General features: G+C 41.2%; 1 protein-coding gene across 1 annotated transcript; it reads left to right on the top strand.

Moving 5' to 3' along the window:
• The first annotated feature begins 14,673 nt into the window (after positions 1-14,673).
• LYSMD2 (LysM domain containing 2) lies at positions 14,674-25,936 on the top strand. Its single transcript, XM_086620288.1, has 3 exons — positions 14,674-14,871; positions 20,176-20,513; positions 25,144-25,936. The coding sequence occupies exons 1-3, from the start codon at positions 14,674-14,676 to the stop codon at positions 25,193-25,195; spliced, it is 588 nt and encodes a 195-aa protein (XP_086476414.1). The 3' UTR covers positions 25,196-25,936.

The following is a 25,936-nucleotide window of genomic DNA, read 5'->3' as shown; positions in this document are numbered from 1 at the left end:
AGCAGCCTCAGCTGAGTAGGAAGCCCCAGCGTGCCACGCAGAGCCCAAATTTCTAGCAAAAGCATAGTTACCATCGCAAAGAGGTTAGAAACTAAACCAGCAGTTTTATTACTTCTAATGCATAGAAGCCCAGCTGCGTTTACCTTCATGTATTCTGCTCTCTCCGGTGACTCCAAGCCCAGGTACCTCTTAAAACATCTGCAGTTAGACAGGACCAGCCCAGGCTCAACTGACTGCCCAGGGACCTCACTCAGCCTCCCAACAGAGCAACAACTCACCTCTAGGTCCTCACCCACTGCTCTCCACAGAAACCCTTCTTTGTTTGCAGGTGCTTTCCCCGCAGAAGCTCCATACAAGCCACCAGTACCATCACAGCCGCTGCACTAAAACTCATAAGCAGCTCCAGTCCTTCTGGGGTGTAAGATGTGCCTGAAAGAACTTGGGTTTCTAGTTTCCCCTTTCAGATTTCATGTAAGTATCAAACCAAGTCCTTTTAATCAAGAAAAAAGGAAAAGTTTACAAGTTTATATATATAATCTGAAAACTACTGTTTTTTTCAGGACACTGAGACACTGGAGATCATCATGTGTATTCATGCTGTGAATTATACAAAGAACTCAAAAAAATCATTAACTGGAAAGTAGAATTTCTTTAATTTGATAGTTATTTTTTGGGCAGAAACATTTCAACTATTTCCAAGAGGTCCGCTACCAAAAGTCCTTTCCGACTCCTGCTTTGAAGCAAATCTAATAGTTGCAAACATCACGGAATTAAAAGGTCACTGCATAATCCAGTGATTAACATTTTCCTTTGTAGTTATGACTATACTAAAATAATGATCCCAATTCACAGGACGATTAAACATGTCTATTAATTTTACTTCAGTAAAACAGGCTGAAGAGTCTTTGTATAACCAAGCTAGCTGAAATGCAGTTCACAATACCTTTTCCCTCCAGGAAGTTAATTTCATTAGTTCAAACAAAAACCCCACTTCTTGTTTAAACCCAGCTTTTACCTATTCAAAGCTGTGAAATAAGATTCCAATTTTAGCATCTAATTCAGAGCCAGCACCTCAGAACTATTGCTGAACATTATCCTTCTGCCAGCTAATTTTAAGGCACTCATTATCACCCTAGGAGGCATAGAATTGTTTACTATAAGAGTTTCCATGCTGTTTGAGCCATTTGTACAAGTATTCACTGAGATGAGTAAGTGTCCTTGATAGGAGGCGAAAAACTCTGCAACTTCACACAAATTATGTCCTCAGAGCCACTTGACATTCACAGTCATATCCTTCTGTGAGAAAGAGGATTTTAGCAGACTTCTCTTGATTTTTCTTAGATTTCATGTATTTCTCAGCACTAACTTGGACTGATTACAAGAACAGACCTCTCCCTCAACCAGAAGAGCAATTAATATGTAATGTTCTACTTTCAAAGAGTTCTTTGTCTTGCATATTTTGTACTCGAGCTATATTTCATACTAATCAGTAATATGAGTGAGCAGAAATATACTGATAGTATGAAATGCTACTTTTAACGAAGGAAAAATCAACCTCTCACTCCAACAGACAATTAAAACTAATTAATGAAAGAAGACGGCAACTAGGTCATAACACTTAAGAGGTTAATGTATTCAGTACTCCTTGTTTCTCAATTCATGCATTAAATACCGGCTATCAGCTTGCCAAGTTTAATCTATATGACTAAATACATGGAAGCACAGTGAGGAGAAAAAAAATCTAGCTGACTGTGCAGAAATCATCTCACATTATGCTGCAGAAGAGGACAGAGGCAACAAAAAGGGCTCTGAATACCCATCCCACAATGCCATCCTAATCCCTCAGGATCCATGCAAGACAAGGACCAAATCATGAAAATAATTTTTTTGGTTTTTTTCCTTACACAAAATCATTGGAGAGGCAGATACAGCTTTACAGAGACTCTGGCTCCAGAGGACTGCACTGACCCTACTCCTGACATGTGCATGAAGCCTTTGAGCTCCATGTTTTGTACATACAAGGTCAAGATGCAGCTCCTGACTCTTATGTTCTACTGATGGATTCCTTCACCCCTTGCTTTGTCTCCTTCACCTTCTTTTTCCTTTATGTGACATGCTCTTCTAGAAACAAGATATTGAGCAATACATAGTAAACAAAGGCATCACTTAGTGGTACCACGTTAGTGATCAAACTGCATTTTTTGATGGAGAAATGCATCCTGGCAGCCATAACCAGTGTACCAAACAGGTATGCCTCAATGGTTTTACAAAATTTTACAAGTCAGTCAACTTTGATACTAAACACTAATTAATTCCATGATTACTTCCTAATGAAACAAACCTGCCAAGGATGCTCACCAGGAAGCAGAAGACTAATTATGAGAAACTGAAGATACCTTTTCAGGCCCTTCACATGGCACAGAGTTAGGAAATGATTCGGAGCAGCAGGAAAGAATTGCTTAACAGGAAAAGAGGCAAGGCAAGTTTTAGTAAATTTGTATGACTAAGAGCAGAACAGGCATTTGAATAAAATGTTTGGGGTTTTTGGTAATTCCTCCCACTGGCTCACTTGCCATCTTGAAAACATTTGTTCAGCTACTGCTAATGACAGGACATTCACAGAATGAGGTAGGTCTCACACTGCTCTGTTCAGGTGAATTAGCTGATGGCAGCAGTTTGTTCTACAATTCTTTCACTCCATCAGGCTGGATGGCCAGCAGTGGAGTTCATCTCAGGAAAATGAAAAGCCCTGATGCCCCAGAGTGAAGTGACAGATTGGAACGGTCTATTTTAGAAAAGATCTGCCACATCTAGTTAGTATCATACACAGATTCACTGCACAGTAACAAATGGATGCTGGACTGAGCCTGGAAACTAAAGCCAAAATTATATTGAGGATTTCAGCCAGGAACGAGAACTGCATTGAATTGCAGGGAGCAAACATTATTTTACTAATGTTCTCCGTTTTGCTCCCTTCATTTCCTTTCAAGTTATCTTTTGAAGGACACAAGACACTAGCAGAGATGATGCTATGCATGATCAAATTTGAAATTCAAGGGAAGCAAGGATTATTTGATGTAAGCAGCAAGCAAATCAATGGGTCCATATTCCAATTCAGGTTTCACCATCTCACATAATCTTTTTCCAACATAGAGCATCTAAACTCTGTAGAAAAGAATAATCACTGTATAAAGTTTTCATACAAAAATCCTCAATTCACAACACCTACCAAGCAAAGCATTTTATTTTCTTTGATCTCATTTCTTTTACAGAAGAGCCAGGTGATTTAAATATGAATCCTAACAATTAAACTAATAATCATATCTTTCTTTCTAACTGATCATATTAATTTATTGTTCCTATTTATTACTCTATACCACTGTTGATTTTTCTGCTTATGTTTGTACCCATTGTTTCAGTGTAAAAAAACCAATTTGATATACTCATGGCTGTTTGGCCATGAATCCAGCATTGTTATATTGTAAGGTTATCAGGGAGTTATTTAGATCACCTGCCTACCAAAACACATTTGTGAGCAGATATAACTGAAAGCTGTAGGGTGATAGTATGCTATTACAGCTTCTAATAGAAACAAGCAGGGATTGTTTTCATTTTCACATAGTGACAGTAAATCATTTCATTTAAGTTTTATTGGCTTTCCATTTTGATACATTTAATTCATTCACATTTATTGCAAATTCTTAATGTATCAAAGGTAAATGCATCAAATTAAAGTAATGGATTAAACATATCAAAATATATTAATATTATAAATGTGAAATCTAATGTAGTTAGTACAGTCTAGCTAAAAGAGAATCTGCCTCGTCTCCTTGCAGCTCTGGTCAGCTAAATAACTTTCAGTTGCAAGTCTATTGAAAATTAACCACTTCCAGGAACAACCATTCTCCAAACCTCCACATACATACAGCCTAGTCATTGACATTCAGCATCTGACCTATCACTGGTTTAATATTAGATATAACCACTGCTTCAAGTGCTCCAATGTATTAATTTCCATTCTAGAATTAGCTGTCCATGACATCTGCTTGCAAGTCTGGCATTAACATCTACAAATTCAGAGCATAAACTAGCGTGCGCCTGGTTTACTACTGTAATATTCTGGGCATCTCCTTTGTATATTCTTGTCTGTGGTAATAATGCCTCAGACAGTCCTCCCATACTTTACCCTGTTTTGATGGGACTTCATACAGTGCTGGGTAAGAGCAGGTGAAGTGCCAACACAATCATTTGAAATAAAAAAAATCCACCACATTTTATGGCCAGTACCAGAGTCTTAATTAAAAGAGCTCTCAGCAACTAGACATAGATGTAAATAATTTCTGAAAGTGGTCTTCAGTACAGGCAGTCTTCTGCTGAGCCAAGTCATCAAGGAGATTATTTTACTGGCAATATTTGACATAGATATTTCACACAGAGGCTCTCAGAGACCTTCATGTACTCATACATGCCATATATTCATACACACATAGGCACAACTACTGCAAATACTAATCACCCAAAGGAAAATGAGCAAGAATTACCTGGTCATTGCAGCAAGTACTTTATGGGATGAAGGCTGAGTAGTGAGGGGAGGAAACAAAAACAAACCACAAAACTAACACCCAAACAGCACCTAAAGTGATTCTGAAGGAACAAGGAAGTAGGGCAGACTCAGGCACTTAAAGAACCAGTCCTGAAAGACTCCCTAGAAGGGACTCTGCAGCTGAAGCTCTTTGAGGAGGAAGAAGCTATTCTAATTATAATGACCTTATATGCTCACTTATATCTGACTCCCTAAACCACACTGATACCTGAACAAACAAGGCTATCCCTAATTAGAAGTGCTAACGCAGAAAGAAAGTATGGTACCTGCACATTGTGCAGGATGATAGAAGTTTACAGTCCATAAGAAAAGCACTATCCTCTGTTTTTAGGAAAAGACGAAAGCATGAGAATATTGCCAGTGGGACACACTTGGTACCTGCCAGAAGAGCTAATAGCAAATAGGTAGGATTATGTATCCCTTTGGACAATTGGTCTGCCATGAAGCTTGGAAACATGGAGTATTCTTCAAATACCCTGGGAATGCTAAAACCAAAGTCCTCCCAAAAGACATAGCTCCTTTCACCTAAAAACCCTTCCTCATTTTTTGTTTTTGCTTTTTAGCTTGCAGGTAAAAAGTAACATACTGACACACTTCTCAGTGGCCCAGAAAAACAAGCATCTCTGAGTTCAACCAGTACACTAAGCAACAACTGACTGACTGAGGAGCCAGCATCCTTGTGCTTCTGGCAACACTGCTGCAAAGACTGTAATCTCTTGCAGAGAAGCACAGCATAAAACTGAAAGTAGTAATGCCTCAAGCTGCTTTCCCACAAGCCTCCTTTACCCCGTTATTAACTCTTCATCTTGTACTCTGACTGTCAGGGTGCTCTGGAGCTTGTTCTCTGGCTACCTTCATACAGGACCTTTACTACATGACATTTCTTCTGTAAGTGTCAAATTGTCAGAGACTAGCTTGAGCCTGCTCAGAGTTTAGCAGAAAGGAAGTTACAAAATACTGTGAGCAGACTCAGAAAGCACAGTGAAAATACTTAGACAAGCTCAGAGATCTTTACTCTATCACAGAAAAACACTCTCCTACAAAGTTACATTTTCTACATTAAAACCATTAACTATAATGCAGAAACAGCACAGCAGATCGAGTTATCAGAGGAAGAGTTAAAAAAAGTTTAGATTGCTTGTGGTCGGAGTAGCATCTCAAATCATTAAATTTCCTTCAGAATTACACTTCTCCATTTTTTTTGTAAAAGCTGAGGATTGTTGCTGCCAGAGAATTCAAGCTGCTCTGCTGGAACATCACTTGGAAACTTTGGATCAGTAACTGCACAGAGCAGGCTGACCAGCCAGCTTCAGCTGAACACCGACTCCAGAGCCTTGCTCTGCTCGGGGGCCACCTGGGCACCGGGAACACTCACCCCTCTAAGGGGCACACAGGGCACTGGCCAGGCAGGAGTAACAGCTTGGAGATCTCCAGCTAGGATCGATCAGCTGGTCACCACTCGAGGGCAGCATTTCAGTTAAAAAAAAAAAAGGGGAACAAAAATGAAGGACACCAAACTGCCAGACTGTTGTAGCTCACCATGAACGTTGCAGGTTGATCTCAAAGCTTTCTGGATCTATATAAAGAGGGTGACAATATAAGCAGAGTACTGAAGTGTAAGCAGTGAAGGAACAAGTGTCCAACACCAGATGAATAAGAACTGAGTCTATATGGCCACTTTAGTTTGCATATGGCTTAGGTACCAGAAGGAAAGGCAGGTGCACCCACACCCTAGTCTCCCACCCTCCTCTCCAGTGGAAACAATTTACCTGAGCAGGCAGAAAAAGTTAGTTTTCACTCAGATCAGCCAACCTGCCTTCTACCCAATCACAGAAAGTTGTACAATTGTGACTCTAAAGCTCAGGAACAGCACCCAGAAACCATCAGGATACAAAACGACTCACTTGGTTCATCATCACCTCCCCACGTTCAGTAACACAATTATAATACTTCTAAGGCCAACTCCTCAGTGCCCAAACTGAGAAGCATGTAATAAAAAGCATGAATGCTGCTGGTTTAGTGCCCTGTTTACGCCAGTTAAAAATAATCACAGGCCAAAAACATGCTCCAGTTTTGGACACTGGATGACAACATAAGCTACAAGGCCAATTAGACCAAATTAAAATATTCCCACAGGAAGAAAATATACACTAGTAAACATCCTGGAACACGGAGAGCTCTTGGAAAAGAAACTTACTACACAGCTTCAAAGACGCCCTTATCACTGTTCTGTCTTCTGGTTCAAAGAGTAGCTTTCCTCCTCACCAGCGACAGGCTGCTCTCAGAGGAGCATCACAAGGGCCACCTTCAGGCCTGGGAAGCTGCAATCTGAGGCATCCTCTGCACTCAAAGACAGGTGATTTCAGAAGTGACTCAGTGAAAACCTAATTTGAGTTGCTCTTTCCAAGGCAAGAGTTAAACTTTGTTTTTCTTTGAAGGAAAATTTTCACAAAGAGAGCCCTCCCCTTTATATTTTTTTTCAACTGCCCCTCTTTCTAAGCTCTTTTTCCTTGGGACACATGGATACCCTGCAAGCATACCTCACAAGAGCAACCATCTGTATGCTTCTCCTACCTCTTCCTTCAGGGGGGCAGGGGACTTTTGGGATATCTACAGGCAGCTGAAGATTTACAGCTTGAATTTCAAAGTTACACTCTTAATCACCTAACTGACCCCACAGATTGAAGCAAACCAGAGTCTAGAGGACAGACCAAGCCCACTAGCAGTGCAAATTCTGTCTTAGACTACTTCAACTCCATAGCTGAAGCCAGATCCAACCTGAAGCAGAAACAGCAACAAAAAGACGGACACGTAGGATGAAGATGGACAGTTAAGAGAAAGAGGGTCAATGAGCAGGCATAAGGAAGAGTAAGAGTAGCACACAGGGATGAAAAGCTTGATGTTCTGATCTGGATTTTTGCATGTCTGCTGACTTCACTGATGTTGTTGGGGAATTTCTGGACATTTACTTTGGATTCCCTGATGAAGCTCTTTGAGGTACACTTTGATAAAGGACAGATCTCTTTGAAGTCTGTTGATTGCTATTGTACGGAACCCTAAGATTGAGGGAAGGGTTAAAAGGGCTGTTTAATCATTTTTTTTCAAGTCTTCCTGAGCTAAAACAACTCTAAAAGCATGTGTAAAATAAACAAGTTATTCTTGATCTGTTAAAACAGGTTATACAAAACTGTTGTTAAAAATAACAACAATTTCCTTAAGAAAGGAATTGTAATAACATAAGTAAAGCATTTTTTTTCCTCTGTGGTTTTTCAGAAAGTTCCCTTTGGCTCTAGACAGAGCTGTGACTGGAACTACTCTGGCAGAGCGAGGTGCCTAATGACACTTGAAAGAAAAAACACCCACTGACGAATATTGAGGTGTGAGGTTTTTTAATATCTGTATGAATAAACCATTTCTAGTGGTGAATCACCTGTTTACAGATTTGCCAATAAAACATTCTCCAACTAGAAATGTTGAGAGTGAAAAAGCCACTCACAAAGAAGTAAGGAGGTGAAGACAAGACACTTCCTTATTACCATGCCCCTGGCTATTTTGCGGAGTTCTCCACGACAGCCGTGTGTCTTATGCTCCTTGCTGGGTTTACACAGCAGTGGAGGTGCCATTAAGTATCTCATTACATCCAGATTTACCTTATTCATTGCTTTTTTTCAATCAAGAGAGGCTAGAGCAGGGGTTAATTGCTCTGAATTTGAATTCAGCAGGGAAAGGAAGACATTATTGTTAACTCGGCAGCAGAAGGCTCAGCAGGATGGCAGAGTGGGATAATGGTGAGGGTCCTGCAATATAGGGGCCTTAGCTGGGTGCAGGTGCATGCGAACAGAGGAAGTTCATGGGGAGCAGCAGTTAGCATGGACCGGTGAGACAGCGTGAACAGAAACAAAAGCTAACTTACAAACATGTTTAAACTCAGAAGTATTCTGCAATGACCAATATTCCAATGCAATACACAAGAACTGATTTTGACATTAATTTGACTCTGGAAATTGATTTCAAATATGGTGTCATGAGGTCAAATGACAAACAGCTGTCCAGGAATCACTCAAAGTTACCTGTTCTTCAAACATTTCTACCTCCATGTTTTCAACACTACTTTGGCATCCCTCTTTGCACTCCTCCCCTTCCAAAACAAGCATGAATGAGCATGACATAATGCCATTGTCTCGCTGCAGGGTTTACATGGACAGCAACAGCCAAGCAACACAAGACATCGCCACCTGCAAATCTATAAGCCATCCTGGGAGGTAAAAGGTACATTGCCACTATCTCCTGTCACTAATACACTGACTAAATAGTGTGAAAGGGATCATGCTATTGACGCATTACGTTAGTCAACACGTATCCATCTGCTACGCAGAATTTGACATTGCATACATCATCAGCAAGACATGAATTTAAGGAAGGCTAAAGCCTGACATTTTAGTTGTAAACTGAATACATTTAACCCCGAAGTCACTGAAGGACAGCAGATACTGTCCCAGGCCACCTTCCAAACAATTGCTTCTTAGTGTAGAACAGCACTTTATGTAGTTTATGATGTTAATGGATATATATGCTGCTGCTCCAAGTGTTTCCTCCTTCTGTACTGTTGACTTCACTGCCTGATAACTTGTCAACCAGAGCTGTAAACAGTTTGATTTCAAGGATTTTATGACTTAAAGGAAAAGCTAACAAACAATAAAAAGGCTAAAAAGGCCTGAGGAAAAAGAGAGCCTGAAGGCCAGAGGATTCCCTTGAAGAGCCACTGGACAGCTTGTCCCACATTCCTTCAAAGCAGTGTCAGCAGCAACTCCCTGCCTGCCAAGTCCCCAGCACTGTGCTGGGTCCTGCCTGCTGGGCACATGGTCCAAGGTCTAGTACAGCCATGGATGGTCGCCTCTCAGATGCAGACGTGCAAAACATGGTGATTCCATCTTGCATGTCCAGTCCACCTCTTTTCAGTGGAAACAACTATGAATTGCCCAAGAACTGCCTGTTCTTTCAGCATGCTTAGGCAAAACACAAACATCAGTCAAAAGATGCAGTCAGGAAGAGGAGGCAGCCTGGCATCATCATTCTCCAGCAGCTCACACCAAAAGTCACATAGTTGGAGGAAACAGAACACTCTGTGATAGCACAAGCCAGCCCTTGCCATGGGACACAAACCGCTAGTATCCTTTCTTGTGCACAATCACTCCTATCAGCATGGGACCTGCAACACTCACATTACTAAGTAGTAGGTGATGTATAAGTAAAGCTAGAGGCAACAAAGAACGGATAATCATATACTAGAATGCAGCTTACAAAGATATTCAGCCTCTATGGTAGGGAAGAGGAATAGAGCTTCACTGGCACTTAATACAAAACCAAAAAAGCTCTGAGAATACAGACCCACAGCACATGATATTGCAACACTCTCTTGCAACCTTATTACAGAAACCCATAGTAACCCCTGCTAAGAGCATTAAATATTAATAATGGCTCACAGCTGCTACTGCTACATAATGGGCTTATTTTGATGAGGAATATGTGCACAGCTTAAGTAACGTGCACGAATTCAGACAAAACCTACCTTCCTTTTGAAATTCATGCAGGACCCTCTCTCCTTGCTGCAATTAATTGCAGTACCCAGGGCTGTTTTTCTTAAAAGGCAGGATTTGTCTCTGATCTTTGTCCTAAATTACATCTTTTCTTTTAATCAGACATTGCAACATGAGCAGAGGCGGACGCCATAGCTTGATACACCACTCATTACCAGGGGGCAGCCTTGGTTTTGGCTATTCGGTCCTAATTACTGTGAATCTGCCCACACATATGGCCCACAAGGGCAGGTTTTTTATTGTTCCTGAAATTAAAACATCTCTGTCCTACATCAGTACAACTATTACAAATAGAAATGTTCCTGGCTTGCATCATAAACATCAAAGTTAGGAAACGCTCACTGTTTTGTTTAACCCTTTACTAAGCACATTTGGGTTTCTTTACTGACAAAGTAGGTGATGAATATCTGATCATGAACAGAATAATTACCTAGCTAGTAAGCATTCTCTTCTCTACTTACCTTGCCATTAAATCATATGGGCCACCTTAACTAGACGCAGTTGATACTGATCTCTGCTTTAGAAGATTGCTGACTTTATTTTATATATTGTGTAAGTCAACTGACTAAATGTAACTAAATCACTGTGCACTTTGATCTATGCATGAGTTTCAATGATAAAGTGGTAGCTAAGCGTCCCATACTAACTGAAAGTCAATGGACTGCACAGACTTAAATACTGTGGGTTATTAAGAAAATTCATCATGAAACTCTACTGAAAAGAAAACTCTTATCCTCAGAACTAATTCAGAAAGACAGAAGATGCAGTGAGTTCCTAAACTGAATGATTCATTAGAATTACCTTTAACTACTGCTTCACGAGAAAATATAGTAATCTTAGCTCCCATATATTTTCTGTCCTTACCCAATTCTTGTACGAGGTTTTTATAAAAGAATGCAAAGCTAGTATTATCTAGGTCTGAACATGTCCATGAGAAAAAAAATACAGAAAGGGGTTTCTCCTTCTTCAGACTCACCTCTAAGGTACCCTTAGGTCAGGCTTGGGTAGTTAGACAATGGTTAGTTGAGGTCTCTGAAATCAAAGCTTTCATTTTAAAAAGTATGTTTCTAGCTGCTATAGTTGCACCAATAACCTCCTAAAAGTGAAATGAGTAATAGATGTAACGCAGCCTGCAGCCAGCCTTGGAACAATGATTCAGAGGAGTGAACCCCTCTGTCCCATGTAAGTCTGATGACAGTGTCAAGTCTAATCCCCAGTTACATGACTTCAATGATAGCATTACCTAAAGAATTACTGGGTTTAATGCAAGAAACAGCTTTGGACAAGTACAGATCCTTGGAACTGGAAGCTACTGTGGGGAAAGAAATCACAGAAGCAGTAACAGGGGAAAAAAAAGGACAGAAGAGAACAAGGAGGAAGGAACTGGAGTCAGCAGTGCCAAGAGACTCCTTTGCTGAACAGACAATGTCATGATCAGGCAGTAAACCAATAAATTAAAACTAATTGCTATTTAGCCCCTGCCCATCAGGAAATAGCCACATATGTCAATAAGCTGCCGGTTCAGAGATCAGGAAGGAGAATATTGCTACGGGGAAGCAAGAATCCCAAAGCTATAGCAGGGACTCTAATGGGGCAAGCTGACATCCCTACATTGATCGTTTGCACCTTTAGGGGTGTGTAACCAACGCAAACAGTTCCTTCCTGCAGCCTGCCAGAGGAGCTTGTCAGCTTGTCTGGAGTCAGACACAGGGCAACCCAACAAGCAGGCACAATGCTGATTTGCACTAGTGCTGACTCAAGCCCTGTTAGTACGACATTGTGAAGTAAGTGAGCTCCAATTTCCACCAAGGTCAGACAGTGGTCTGACAACTAACAACCTCTCAAAGCCTCTCATCTTAAACAGAGAAACTCTAGGCAAACTAGTATTTCCCTTAACTTTCACAAGATCATAGACCACTCCACGAAGGTATTCAGTAGCACAGACACTATATTCTCACTGCTAATACAGTTTTCTTCCTTAAAAATGAAGTTTCATTAGCAAGATACTTCTAGTTTCTTCTGTAACTCATTTTGACACATTAAAAATACAGGTAAAAAACGGGTTACCTAATTAAAGCTCTTGCTCAAATTTTTAGCTCAATTTTTGGTTTAGAGGGTATTCACTTTAAAGTAGAGAAAAGGCAGACAGCTAATCAGATCAAGCATCTTGGCAACATCCCAGAATACAAACATTCCTCTGGCTATAATACGGGTTTTAGGGTAAGAAACAAACATCTCCACAAATTGCTGATGCAAAGAAAAACGATCCAGCAACTCTAGAAGAAAAAATCTCACACATATCCTTGAAAAGGTTTATTACTAAAATAAAGCTTTCAACATTAAAGTATCTGTGATATCTTTATACTAATGCAAGGGATGCTGCTGCTGTTCTCCGAGTTGTGACAGCTGATTTAAAGTGTATTGCACACACTTTGCATATAAATAGACTTTAAGATAACATTAAATGGAGCAATATTGTCTGATATTAGCGCACTTGTCAAACACATTTTCAAGCTGATAGTGCATATTCAGCTCATTGTATCAGTAATGTTAAACAACATTTCCATGTTACTGAACTGCAGCTCCCCTTTACTAAAAGCCACTTTAGTTGAAGTAACTGTCCTGAGTAATTCCAGCTCTAGGCAGCCATCCAGATGCTTGTAATTTCCATTGATGAGCCTTAAGAGGCTGAAGCTGAGCCATGACTTCACACTGCACACACAGTAGACATTTTTAATAAACAGTGACACGTGGTTCAGCTCTTTTGCTAGGTGAGTCACAGCTGAATTGCTGATGCAGCTCAGGATCAAGTTGTTTCACAAGGAACTGAAAGCACAGAGATGTCAGTTTGGTGCTCTGTCTATAACCTCAATTGGACATCCCCAGAGGAGCTTCCAACTTCCCAAATACATTGTAGACTGCAGAAAAATTGAAGTAAACGCTTTCTTGCCATCAGTTTAAATAATCTCTTGGATGGCCCCGATCAGCATAGTGAAAATGCTGACATTGCCTACAGTTCCTCTGTTCAGACACTGCAGGATTGTCATATCGGCTTCTCTCATGTGATGGTGGGGTGCTGATGTGTCATTCCTTGCAGGGCAGTTTTTTTATTTTCCTGACTTATGCCTGGAAACTTATAGTCAGATTAGCAGCATTTTTCAGATCTGCCTTGATTTTTGTACTGTATTCCTTAGAGATGCTCCACGATCCACACACTGAACATAATTAATCTAAAAAACAGAACTAGATATTATGTCAGTTGAGGCATTTTATTTTTCCAAGTAATTTTGTGAATATACGCTAGGGTTATCACGTGCATGTCTTTTTTACTTGAGTTTAAGCCAGAGGTCTATCTTTCTAGGACTTCCCAGAAAAAAAAATTACCTCACTAGGTGTTTGTTAACATACACCACTTCCCAGAATCCCAGCGTGTTGAGGTTGAAAGTGACTTCTGGGGGGCATTTTGTCCAATTCCCGCACTCAAGCACAGTCACCTAGAGCAGGCTGCCCTGGATGCTTCTTTGCATTTTGGTACATACCACGCCTGTACAGTACGCACCATTTATATGTACCGCACAGTTTTTGTTAGAAAGCCCCAGTTCAGTACAGCTTTCAAAGAAAGCCCACACACAGCAGGCTTACACTCAGCAAGAAGTACTCACTTTAAAGCACTTACTGCACTCATTTTAAAATAACACGGGTATTCTGAGACGTAAGTTATTAGTTAGGATTTTTTTTTTCCTTAAATGAGTTTTCTCATTTCTTACTATTCTGATAAATCCAGTATAATTACTCCACTTCTATTTGTGCGCTTATGCCCAACGTCATTCCTTGTCAGTCAGACTAACGTGTCCTTGTGCTGGGTCCCCAGTATGCATCACGCCAGTAAGAGGTGATTTTTCAGGGGTTAGGAAGGAGCAAGCAGAGGGTATTGGTGGCTGTTGAGACCTCAGCCAGTTTGGGCACTACCGATGCTGACAAAGACATGTCTCTCTCTTTCTTGACGAGCGACTAATAAATCCCGGCGGACAGACGACACTGCCGCGTTTACTGTCCCCGCCCCGCGCTCCCGACCCTGCACATGACCGAGCGGGAAGGGGTTTCTGCGGAAGCGCAGGGAAAAGGCTCACAGCTTCGCTTGGTAACTCTTTTTCTAGGAAAACGCCAATTCTTTGCCAGCTCGGCTAGCAGCCACACGGGCCCACGGCCGGCCGCCCCCGGGCCGCGCGCAGCAGCCCCGGCGCACGCGCGCCGTTCAGTGGGCACGCGCGCTGCTCCCCGCGCGTGCGCCTTCTCCCGCTGCCGGCGGCGGCGCACGCGCGGCGGGCCTGCCGCGAGACCGGCCGGAGCCTCCGCCGCTGCCGCCGGCGCGCGGGCGGTGCCGGGGGGGCGGGGGCGGCGGGCCATGCCCGGGGGGGAGGGGGCGGCTGCGGAGCCGGCCCGGAGCCGCGGTCGCTGAAGAGCGGCGGGAGCATGGCCGAGTCGCTGCGGGAGGAGCCGCCGGGCGGGCCGGAGTCGGAGGCCGAGCTGTCGCAGCGGCTGGCCCACACCAAGGCCCGCTCGTACGGCAGCACAGCGAGCGTGGCGGCGCCGCTGGCCGAGCGCTACGTGGAGCACCGGCTCAGCGCCGGGGACACGCTGCAGGGCATCGCCCTCAAGTACGGCGTCACGGTAAGGCGAGCGCCGCCGGGGCGGCCTGCCGGCCCGGGGAGTCAGACGGGTGGCGGGGCGAGCCGGGGAGGGTCTCAGCCCCGGGGGCTGCGGGGCCGATAGCGGCGGCTGGCTCCCGTAACGGCGGCGCGCAGTTGTTAGGCCCTGAAAGTAACGGAGCGAGAAGAGGAAGCAGCACTGGAAGTGAAAAACAGCCGAGAAATTACAGAATGACGCTGTCCCATAGAGCGTTTCTTACCCACACCGGGCAGAAGGTTCGGTTCTTACCGTGGGTACAGTGCTAGTTTTAGTTTCACTAGTGAAAATGCTGACATCTGAATCCCGTGACCTGCTTGGAGGGGTCAGCACCCACTTCTCACGGTAAGTGGCCGAAGCTCACACTGCCCGAGGTAAGGCACACAGCCTTCTCCAGCACAGGCTGGAAACTGGCAAGTGAACTGGCAAGTGCTGGGTTCACAGGACTGGCTGGTGGCCTCCAAGAAGGGAGATGTACTTGCTCCCACCAAGTAAACCCGTGCTCACGTGACAGTTCACCACTACACTCACTTCAGATTAGAAAAACCAACGTAATTAAACTTATGTTGAAAAGAATCATGATTTTGAGGTTGACACATAGGCTGTGACAAGAAGAGCGAGCTTCTTCGAGTAGCTTCAGGGCTAAAAATTCTCCCATTGTCATCTGTCCACCAGCCTAGAGGTCATTTACAACTGACTTGAAAGTGTTGCTACTTTTCTGCTCTCTTCTTATAGTGAAAAAAGTTTCTGTGGAAAATGTTGAAAGGCTTATGCCAGCCTAAGACATGCAGAATCCAACAGTGTCTACCAGCAGGCCCTGACACCCTACCATTCTCCACAGAGCAGAACTCACCTATCCTGCCTTCATTCCAGCTTATTTCAGGCCCAGTGAGCTGCCAACTGACATGCCTATATGCAGCTTCAGTAGCCCCAGCATGGAAAATTGCTTGGGCCAACCACCTGGTGAGCATAGCTAACAGCATGGCACTAGTAGACAATGTCACTTTCACATTAGCCACAAAAAGCACCTTCCAGTTGGGCTTTTTCCAGAGAAGGTACAGTGCAGTTCCAAATGGATAGGTGCTGCCTAAAATGAGTTTCCTTTTGTTGTCTGGTTCTGAAAAATCTAAAGCCTTCCAGCAACTTCCAAGAGCATTCAGCCTTTGTTGTGAAAAGGGCTAAAAGTCTATTTCTCTTCCCTTAAGAAGGATTAAGTCACTTTTGACCAAATCTTGTTGGCAACAGGATTAGTGGCATTTTTGATTTACATTGGTCCACATTAAAACAAAGTTTTGCTTACTATGGAGGCAAAGCAAAGTGATCTGATCATTGGATTTGTTTAAATTTTTATTTTTGACATCACTTTCCATAGTGGATAAAAATTCTCTGGCGTACATGATTTAGCTATGTTGTTTTTCATTCAGAAGTGTATATGCTTACTGCAGTAAGTTAAAAATGTACGAAGATTACAAAAATAGTAGTTTTCTAGAAAAAGGCATTTCTAAACACTTTACAAATCCCTTTCACCTAAAGTGAAGTTGTGGATCAAGCCTGTACAGTCTGGAAAAATAGGTTTAATTTATGAGCCATAAACTTTGTTCATAGTATGAGTTTAATAAGCTTTTGCTTGGCAAATGATGCTTTTAAAGTATAACTACTGAAGTTTTTTTTAAACATCTCATTTGTTATTTGATTTAGTGTTGCTAGTATTCTGCTTAAGAAACTGGAGCTGCATCATTACAGGCTTCAATTGAGAAAGGTTAAACTGACATGCAGTGTCCTTAAGAGCAGTGCCAAGGTGGCTGAAATCAGCCATTGTGTTTCTGCTGTAATGGGTTTCAGCCGAGGGCAGGGACATATGCAAACATGTTTGCTTTTGGCAAAAGGAAGAGTCTTACATGTTCACACAATGACAGGGACTGACTCCCTCTGAAGAGTCATTACATTTGCTTCCTGCATCCTAGATACTTTGCTAGAAGAGAGAGTTGCTCTAATGGGAACATTAGAATTATCTTTGCCTGCCACTGCCTCCAGTATTACTGTTTTTAGAAGTTTCCCTCTGTGGTTTTCCTCACTGGGAGTTACTTTGCAGCAAGAAGCTTGTTGTCCAGTCCCTTCCTTGGCATGACCCAGCATAGGCAGTTAAAGATGGATGAAAATACCATGTTGGGCAAGAGAGATCAGTGTGCTTTGTTTGGCCTCATCCTCTGCCCTTCAGTCCTCTGCCCCAGGTAGTGTATATTAATCCTGTGTGGCTCATGTTCATTAGATCTTCCTTGGAACACTGTTGGGTAAATTACTCTGGGAGCTTATGTTTAGTATCATACTTCTGGTTCAGTTGGAGTGCTGTTTTCCATCACAAGAGGTATCTCATTTGATGAGAGAAGGAAGAGGACTATTTGTTTCATTGTCAGTAGAAGCAGTTTTGCTGGATTAGTTCAGCACCAGTTTATGCATTAGTGCAGCTTCAGTTAAGCATTAAGAGCAAAGGCTGTAGCACCTGCTTTCACTGTTATAGGTCTGTAGCTAACAAATTAGTTCAGTTTTCCTAGCGCTAAGAAAACTAGTGTTAAATCCTGCTCTCCATGAAGGTGTGAGTCATATTGAGTTGTAGAAGGAGCAGTGTATTACACACAAAGTAACCTGCTCAAGGCTGTGAGGGATATTCTTTTTAGAACCAAGTATTTCCCATTTCATTGTTACTCAGTGCAGAGGTTCAGAGTCTTCCAAATGCCACAAAATAGTATTTAAAAGGTATTTTAGGAAGAAACAACCAATGGTAAAGTTACAGTGAAGTAGGCTGGAGAATAGCAGTACAGTGCATTATTTATCAGTTACTGAAGCATCACCTTTCAACTCCTCTGTAGCAGAGATCTCAGTTTTCAGCGTTTGTATTGTATTTTTAGAGAAAAGCTCCAGCTAGCATTTTAAACATTTTGATACTCAAAACAAATGACTTTTAGAGATTTTGACAATTAACATTTAGACTAGCATCTGATGGCCATTGTACATCTCATTACTAAGTCAGGCAAAGCTTCCTTTATGCCTTTCAGATGGTGCTCAGCACGGGAGAGAACTTACCCTCTATACTGTGTAAGGCTAACTGAAAGTCATTTCCAAGCTTCAGGAACTGGAAGAGTAATCAGCTTCTCTTACTTGTAGTAACTTACTATCTGACACCATGTTAGTTATGTAGCTTTTGAAAGGAATTAAATCTAATCATTTCATCATCTTAGCCATCTGCAGCAACAGGTTGGGCTTGTCTTTAAGTAGAAAATACCATTTTGTCTATTTAATGTAGAAATAGGTTACTGCTGAGCTTTACTGTACTGTTTTCACCACTTCCCCATACACCTAGCCTTTCTAGAGGGAATGTTCTCTATTTTTAGGGAGTAAGATATCATCAGGCTTCCAGGACCCAAGCAAATGCATCCATACAGGACACCAGATCTATAATGGCACTGCAGCAGGTACTCTTACCACGCAGTACGGGTCTACATTGCATGCAGGAGCTTATTCCAGTGCTACAAGTGGCTGCACAGTCTCGCATCTGCACAGCTAAGACAGACTGACATTTCCACCACTACCTCTTTGTTTTAGGCAGCTTCCCCTGCTAGTATGTTCACTGTAGGAAATGCCTAAGCATGTTAACCCAGTTCTCTCTTAATGATGGTCTTTTCTTTTGCAATTGGGAAGGACTCCAAGTAGTGGCAGAACAAAGTTTAAAAGAGTTTTAAGACTGACAAGGATAAGGTGGTAGAGCAGCTTTTTCATCATCTGGGAACTGAACTCAAGATACTTCAGACTTTGAAGCAGGGAGTCGCTAGTGCTTAGAGTGCTCATCTTTTCCTGGACAGTTATACTAGCAGTAAGACTGCTATTATTACAAGACTTAGTTTTTATTCTTACTCAGTTTAGCTCCATTTAGTGTAATGAAAATGAAAAACACTTCTAATGCAGGCAAGAGGTATTTTCAGTTCCCTTTATACGCTTTTTCAAGCGGGTTTTACTTAGAATGCATTTATCATTGCCATACTGCAGTGATTAGAAATTTCTGCTTATTGCAGTCACCAAAATGGTCATTTTTCTAGTACTTCATAGTACTTTTCCTAATGAAATCAGAAGTTCAGGTTATAACAAAAGCTTAAAGTCACATAATCATGGATACTGATTTCTGTGCTTTTTTTAAAGCTTGCAATTGAGAAATAGGAAGCTGGTTTAGCTGCTGTTGACTCGGAAGGGAAATTTTGATGTGTAAGAACTTAGTTTAACATTCTTAGTAGGGAGATAGTATAAACATTTACTGGGAGCTTTTTTGTTCACCTGTAAAGCAACCTGAGAAGCTGTTAGAAATTCCATTAAGTATAGAACAAGTGGGATGTTGTACATTAGTACTCTAAGAAAGATGAGGTCTTCTTGCTTCTGTCATGAAATCATCTGTACTGATGAGTAGGTTGTAAGACCAACTTTGGTAAGAGTTACATAAAAAGTGTTTAACAGTTATATAGTAGGTGTTACCATGCATTATTTCATGCATAAAGTTGCTGCTGATCATGCTGTAGATTGTTTACTGGACAAATGCAGCCACTAGCCTATGCAGCTGCATTAAAAAGTGTTTAAGAGTCCCCCATTCTTTTCACTGCCTGGCTTCTCACTGAAAATTAGGACTTCATCTGAAGTATGAATCTGTTACCTGAATTTGTTTGGAATCTGTTATCTGAATTTGTTACATCAGCTAGGGGGGAAATGCAATGGATGAGGCATGTAAAACTCTTCCAAGACTTGTGACACTCACTGTTCATAACTAGCATGTCCTAGAATGCTCAGGGTAGCTTATCACCCCTTGTTTGTATTATGCATGCTTTTTAGCAGAGTAGTTCACCTACAGCAGCTGCTAGCACTTCTAAGCCTTACTCTATTGCAGAAGTGCTGCCAATTTGGATTTATATTAGAATTTTTTTTTCTTTGGCAAGTTGTTCAAGTGAGCCTGCATAGAGATTGGAAGACTGTTCAAGAAAAGCTTCTTTAGGTAGTGCAAGAATTTAGAAAGACCTATATTTTTGGAGTCAAGTCTACATAAAAGGAAGAAGCTAGGGTGTTGAGTTAATAAGGCTAAGACAGAACGTACACTCCAGAATCATTTTGAATGCAGAAAAATCCTTTCCTGAAGTCATTGCTGTGGTAAAGACAATATAGATTTATTGTAACTAAAGGCTACTGTACTACTTGAGAAAGTTAGTATTTTATACTTTGCCAAAACATAACTTAACTTTTTCCTATCTTTTTCAGATGGAACAAATAAAGAGGGCAAATAAACTCTTCACTAATGACTGTATATTTCTGAGGAAAACCCTGAATATTCCCGTTATATCAGAGAAACCGTTACTGTTCAATGGACTTAATTCACTGGAGTCTCCTGAGAATGAAACTGTTGACAGCTCCCCTTCTTGTGAGGAAGGACTAGTGACAGTTCAGGAAGAAAGTAGCTCTTCTCCCAGTCCTCAAGAGCCTGACAATCAGCCCACTGCACCAGAAGAACTATCTGCCAAAGACTTCCTACAGAGGTTGGACTTGCAGATTAAGTTATCCAAACAAGCAGCCAGAAAACTAAAAGATGATAGTGTCAGGTAAATGCTGGTTTTAGTATTTAGCATCTTAATTGCATCCTAAAGGCTTTTTAGTCTAAGCTGAACCCTCTTTGTGTGGTATCTCAGGCACCACGTGTAGTTTTAATTAGTCAACAGCAAGTCTATGCAATTATCATGAACCAGATACCTTTAGCAGATGTCTTGATATGGCAGTTATAAAGGCTGCCTCACAATACATTGTTTATACAATAGCAATAATATTCCATGAAAGCCAGAACACCAGTATTCTCCAAGATGTCTTGCTGTGTAAGTGGGCAACTATTTAGGCAAACCCATAGTTTCCAGTAGAGTACTAAGCCAAGGCCCATAGGGAAGCTGACTGCATACAGCAAGGCATGGTTACAGCAAGGCATGATTGCCTTTTTCTTCTGACCCAGATTGCCTCATAACTGTGTAAATATTCTCCATGTTGCAGTTTCAGTTAAGCTATCCTGTCTCCTTCCCCTACACAGTCTCTCACTTTGTAGATCCACCTAGGTAGACTTCTGTCTTCTCTTCAGTATTTCTTCTACAGCCAGAAGCTCACACACACTTTACTCAGAGAAAAGCAACACCTTTTGACCTCTCTGCCACAGTGGTTATCCCCTCACATATGTAGGCATCCCATGGAGAGTACAGAAAGACTTGGAGCAAGAATGTACTTCAGTAGTGTTTATTTTCCCATGTCCTTCAGACAGGCTTCCTCAGCTTGTTCACAAGCAGTCTCTTGGGCTGGTTGTCTGGCCTGTTTATTCTCTGCAGAAATTGCCTTTGCAGGTGATGCTGAGGTGGCATTTTGAATGACAATAAAATGTATGGCCAAAGGGGACTGGTATCACTTCTCTTTCCACAGAGAGCTGGAGAGAGGTTATGCCTGCAGATATGTACTTTGCTTTTGTAAATTTGTTTAATGTAAAGCTTCCTCCATCATCCTGGTTCACTTCACATACTCTAATTTTAACTGCAAGCAACACATTTTTCATGTTAAGAAAGTGGCCTTTTAGGACCAAATATATTGAGCAGAGTCCTGTCATTTCTTAAGGGATTATTTCAACCACTTAAACTTAGTTCAATAGACAAAAATTTGAAGGGGAGCACCAAAAGAAATGCAAAAGTATCAGTATAGTTGTTTTTAGCATGTCGTGAACTCACATATTTGCACATTAGGGAAGAATACCCCTTATTAGTTTTATCCACATATGGAAGAAAAGCAACTTGTAATAGTTTGAGAAAATATGGTAGCACTTCATCTTGCCCGAAATGCTGTTATGCATGTTTCAGGATGCCGAACTGAAGTTTAGTGATGCTTTTTATATGAGAGAGTTGAACAGAGGTCTAATGCAAGGTCTTTACAGAGTCCACTTATTTGAGAGTGGTGCTGTGGTAGGCTAGAACACTAGTGCCATGTAGTGTGCTTCTGGGACAGGTCACATCTTTCTGCATTTGCATTTCAGTGACTGCTGGTGTGCAGTACTGGAACAGAATAATATATTGTCATCTGCTCAGTTGCCTTGACCTAAACTTAGAGGGTGTTGAAGCATTTGAAACTGATGACTAATTGAGTTGATTTGCCCAATGAATGTTCATCATCATTGGCTATCAGCTAAGAAAACAGATACCTCAATAAAGGAGACTGCCTGTGGAGAATCCTATTTTCAGACTTCCAAAAGCTATTAACTCATGAACCCAGGTTGGTGCCTTGTTTAATTATGGATTCTAGAAGCATCCAAGCATTGGATTCAAGTTTACTTGTTCAGTCAGGTGCGCTTGGTCTTAGAGTGGTTATTAGCATTTTTTATTGTGGCCTACTGCAAGCTGCTGTATGCATCAGATGTCTTTCAGCTCCCGTAACCTGCTGGGTAAAGTGACAACAGCAGACAGGAAGAGACAGCACTGTGGAGCATTGTAATGCTGTGCTGTTTTTTAATTTGCCTGAAGGAGAACATTGCAGTGACTTACCACTTTGCTATTTTAAGCATCTTAAAAGTGAAGAAAATGATTTGGTCATTAAACAGACACACTGCCATGTTGTTGCTTGAGGGCCATAGGCCAGAGCTACTACTGTGTAATTTTATTTCATATAAAGTTTGGCTTGTTTTTAAGCCATCAAAACAGACTTGTACTTGCTGTGTACAGTTCTAAAGATTTACATTAGTAATATTTCCTGGCCATTACCTTGGTTTGGAGTAACATGTTGTAGACCTTATCGCATAGCCTAGTACTGCAGCCTGGGACAGAAGGTTAGAAGCTGGTCTTGCCAGCCCTTACTGGCAACTACAGCATGCCTGAGCCATAGCTACTGCCTGGTTCTTACGTCCCTGCCACCTAGAGGAACCCCTCAAAGCTGGCTGTGACCCACGTGCCAGTCTTCTGCCCTCTACTGACAATTGCCAAGCAGAAGCCCATAGTCCAAGTGCCTGTTTCACAAGGGAAGCAAACAGCTTAGACTAGCTGGTTTGCTACTTCAGTGTCCGAAGACCTGCTAGTATAACATCACTATTTTAACTCTTCAGTTCCACATCTTCATCCCTGCAATCCACCATAGTCAACTGCAACTAATTTCAGTCCAGTGTTCAGCTGTTACAATGTCATGATGGATGTTATTCCGATATTGAGACTTTCAAGCAAAGGCCTATTCTGGCAGCCTTTGATGAGAAAGAAGGTCTTTCTACTCTAACTCTGCCACATTTTATTCTCCTAAAAAGGAACCATACCAAAACTAAGTAGTACAAAGTAATTTTTGGTGTACAGCACAGAAAGGAAGCTTCTCCTCTACTGGACAGTCTAAGCTCTGAAAATATAGAAGTTTTCTGTCCTCACAAACCAGCAAGAGATTGCTGTTTGCGCCTATGTTCTGGGCATATGTGCCTACAAACCCATTGCCCCAGAAGGGCATATGTCAGAGCTTCAGAATATATGTATTTAAAAATATTTAGCTTCAGCCAAGTAGTTAATGGTTGAATTTTACAGTCCTGTAGTCCAATTTCACAAGCTTGGCAGGTTTCAATTCTGAAAGTTTTAAAATGTATTGTCTTGAGACAATTTATAATTCCAAAGTGCTTTAGTGCTTATTCAACTAAACAGTAATTGTTTGCTTCTACTGTCATGTCAGGTATTATGAACAGCATCTGCAAGTTGCAGTATTCCATGGCAATTTTGCAATGCAGAATTGATTATATAAAGGAGGATACTACTTAAATATACACAGATCATCTGGCTCTCAAGAATCATGCTTGGTACTGGGTCTGTAGCATCACTAATGTAAATAGATGTAGCATTTGTAAGAAAGGCTAAAATCTGTTTTCATTACTACCGTAACCACACATCCCTGCAATAACTACCTGTTTTGTCCAACACCTTTTTTGAGGTTCCATTTTTTGACAAGATTGTTTCAAGGCAAAAGTAGTATCACGTCTTTGGCTTAAGAAGATAATTTCACTGGAGAACCCAAGAACAGGGAATGGCTGGGAAAATGAGTGCAAGTTACTCAAGCTGCTTGGTTAGTTTGCAGGGTTCTTTCCTCTGATTCTATTCTGGGGGGTTGCAGTATATGAAATGTAAATTGTAGATAAATAATTATGTTTAGAAGTTAGTAGGGAAAGTCTGCATTATCAGGGTTTGGAATACTATTGAAATGTGTCATTTTTACCTTATACCATTATTAGACAATTTGAATTAAGTGTACCTTTGGAGGCACATACAGTGCTAAAAGTAAATGGAAACTCATTGAAGCTCACAGTGTAGCAGCTGTTAAGTCTTCCCTTTCTCACCAAAACACTGAAATTGGCAACAGCTTTACAACTATGCTCTCAGGAACATAACTTTGAAGCTACAGTAGTAGAAAACAATGATCTTTGGAGAACTTAGCATGCTTGAATTAGTACTGGATGCTGCACTGGAATAGGTTTATGTAACCACTTTTTTTAAAGGCAATATTGTCAAGTAAACAGTAGGCAGACTAATTTTCCTGAGGATTTTTTTTTAATAGCAACACTTCTTTGGTTCATCAAGTCATTGCATTAACAATAGCACTTGTGGGCAAATCTTTTCACCTGAGAAAAATCCAAGTGATCACTCTCAATATTAATTGATGCATAGGAAATATACATCAAGGAGTCCACTCAAGGAATATCCTTGCAGCATCAAGACAGATGCAGCTACAACTATGATGGACTGCTCCTGTTCTTGCCTCATTTGGTCCATCTGCATACCCTGCCATTCAAAAGGCTGAAACAAACCTACAATTAAGCTTGCTCTTTTTTAAAAAAAAATTGAAGGCAACAGTACTGGAGCTCCAGCATGCCCTCCACTTGTTAGTCCTTTACAATATTTCTTACTGGTTTGGTACAGTATTGTCAAGAATAGTTGATTAAACTCTAAATACATTCTGATGTTGTTGAACTTACACAGCTTTACTTGTTTTCAGCATTCTGTTCTTGAAACAACATAATGAGAACTCCAGAGACACATGGTGAACAGTAGTATACTGCACATAACATTCCTGTTAGGCAATGCCAGTCCTATCTAGTTTGATGCATTAGGAAAACTGGTTATCTGCATGTGTATTACAGTTTTGCTGTTGAGACGTGGTATGTTCCTGATGTGATGATTATGATCATTTTCTTTTTAGAGAGGAGGAGAATGAGGAAGGTCCCTATGCAACTTCTTCGTATCATCAGTAGAAGACAGATGTGATGGCCTGAAAACTTCCCTTGAAATCAGTTCTTAAAGAACTAAACAGTCAATAATTCAAAACCCAAGTCTTTTGGACTCATCATCTTGATGTACTTAAAACAAGTCATGAATGGGTAATTGCACTGAAATTATGACCTCTTCTGCCTTCCATAGGTTAATGTCCCTGTGCTATATCAACAATCAACAAAGGGTTTAAGCCTTCCAAGACTAGCAATGGCCTTTATACCCCTTTCTGTGCAAACTGTAGCATGGTAGCAACAATGTATCCTTGAGGTCACCTTTATGCAGGATGTCGATCTTTAGTAAAGACTTTGTAAATACTTGTTCAAGTGAAATTTGTTTTAAGTATTTAAAAATATTAAACGAGTTTGCTTGTAAATTACAAACTATGAACATAATAGAAATTTACTTATTTGCAAACACAGGCAAGTTTGCTGTGGAAGTTTTGTCTACGTCAGGGCTGCAGAACTTGCCTCTGAAGTATGTCTGTGTGTGTGTCTGTGTGTGGTTATGGTGTATTCCTGGAAAGGGGAATTCAACTTGGTTTGATTAGTTAAAGCCTTTATGGTTAAACAACTATTTGTAAATTGGATTTTTGCTAATAGAAGGAAAGAGTTACAGCAGGAGATTTTTCTTTGTGAGATGTGACATTGGAATGTCAGATGTGTGTTCTTGTGTGCAGTTATATTTTGTGTGGTTTTAAATTAATAAATACAAAAATACCCATG

This window comes from Tauraco erythrolophus, chromosome 14 (genome assembly GCF_009769465.1).
Source record: "Tauraco erythrolophus isolate bTauEry1 chromosome 14, bTauEry1.pri, whole genome shotgun sequence".
Classification (NCBI taxonomy): domain Eukaryota; kingdom Metazoa; phylum Chordata; class Aves; order Musophagiformes; family Musophagidae; genus Tauraco; species Tauraco erythrolophus.
The sequence above is the reverse complement of the archived record's forward strand: the minus strand, read 5'-3'. Positions and strand labels throughout refer to the sequence as shown.

What these genes read in the sequence shown, in the direction of transcription:
- LYSMD2 (XM_086620288.1), top strand. Translation starts at nt 14,674, where the DNA reads ATGGCCGAGTCGCTGCGGGAGGAGCCGCCGGGCGGGCCGGAGTCGGAG. An exon ending in CCCTCAAGTACGGCGTCACG is followed by an intron (nt 14,872 to 20,175) that starts GTAAGGCGAGCG and finishes TATCTTTTTCAG; the next exon opens with ATGGAACAAATAAAGAGGGC. An exon ending in CTAAAAGATGATAGTGTCAG is followed by an intron (nt 20,514 to 25,143) that starts GTAAATGCTGGT and finishes TTTTCTTTTTAG; the next exon opens with AGAGGAGGAGAATGAGGAAG.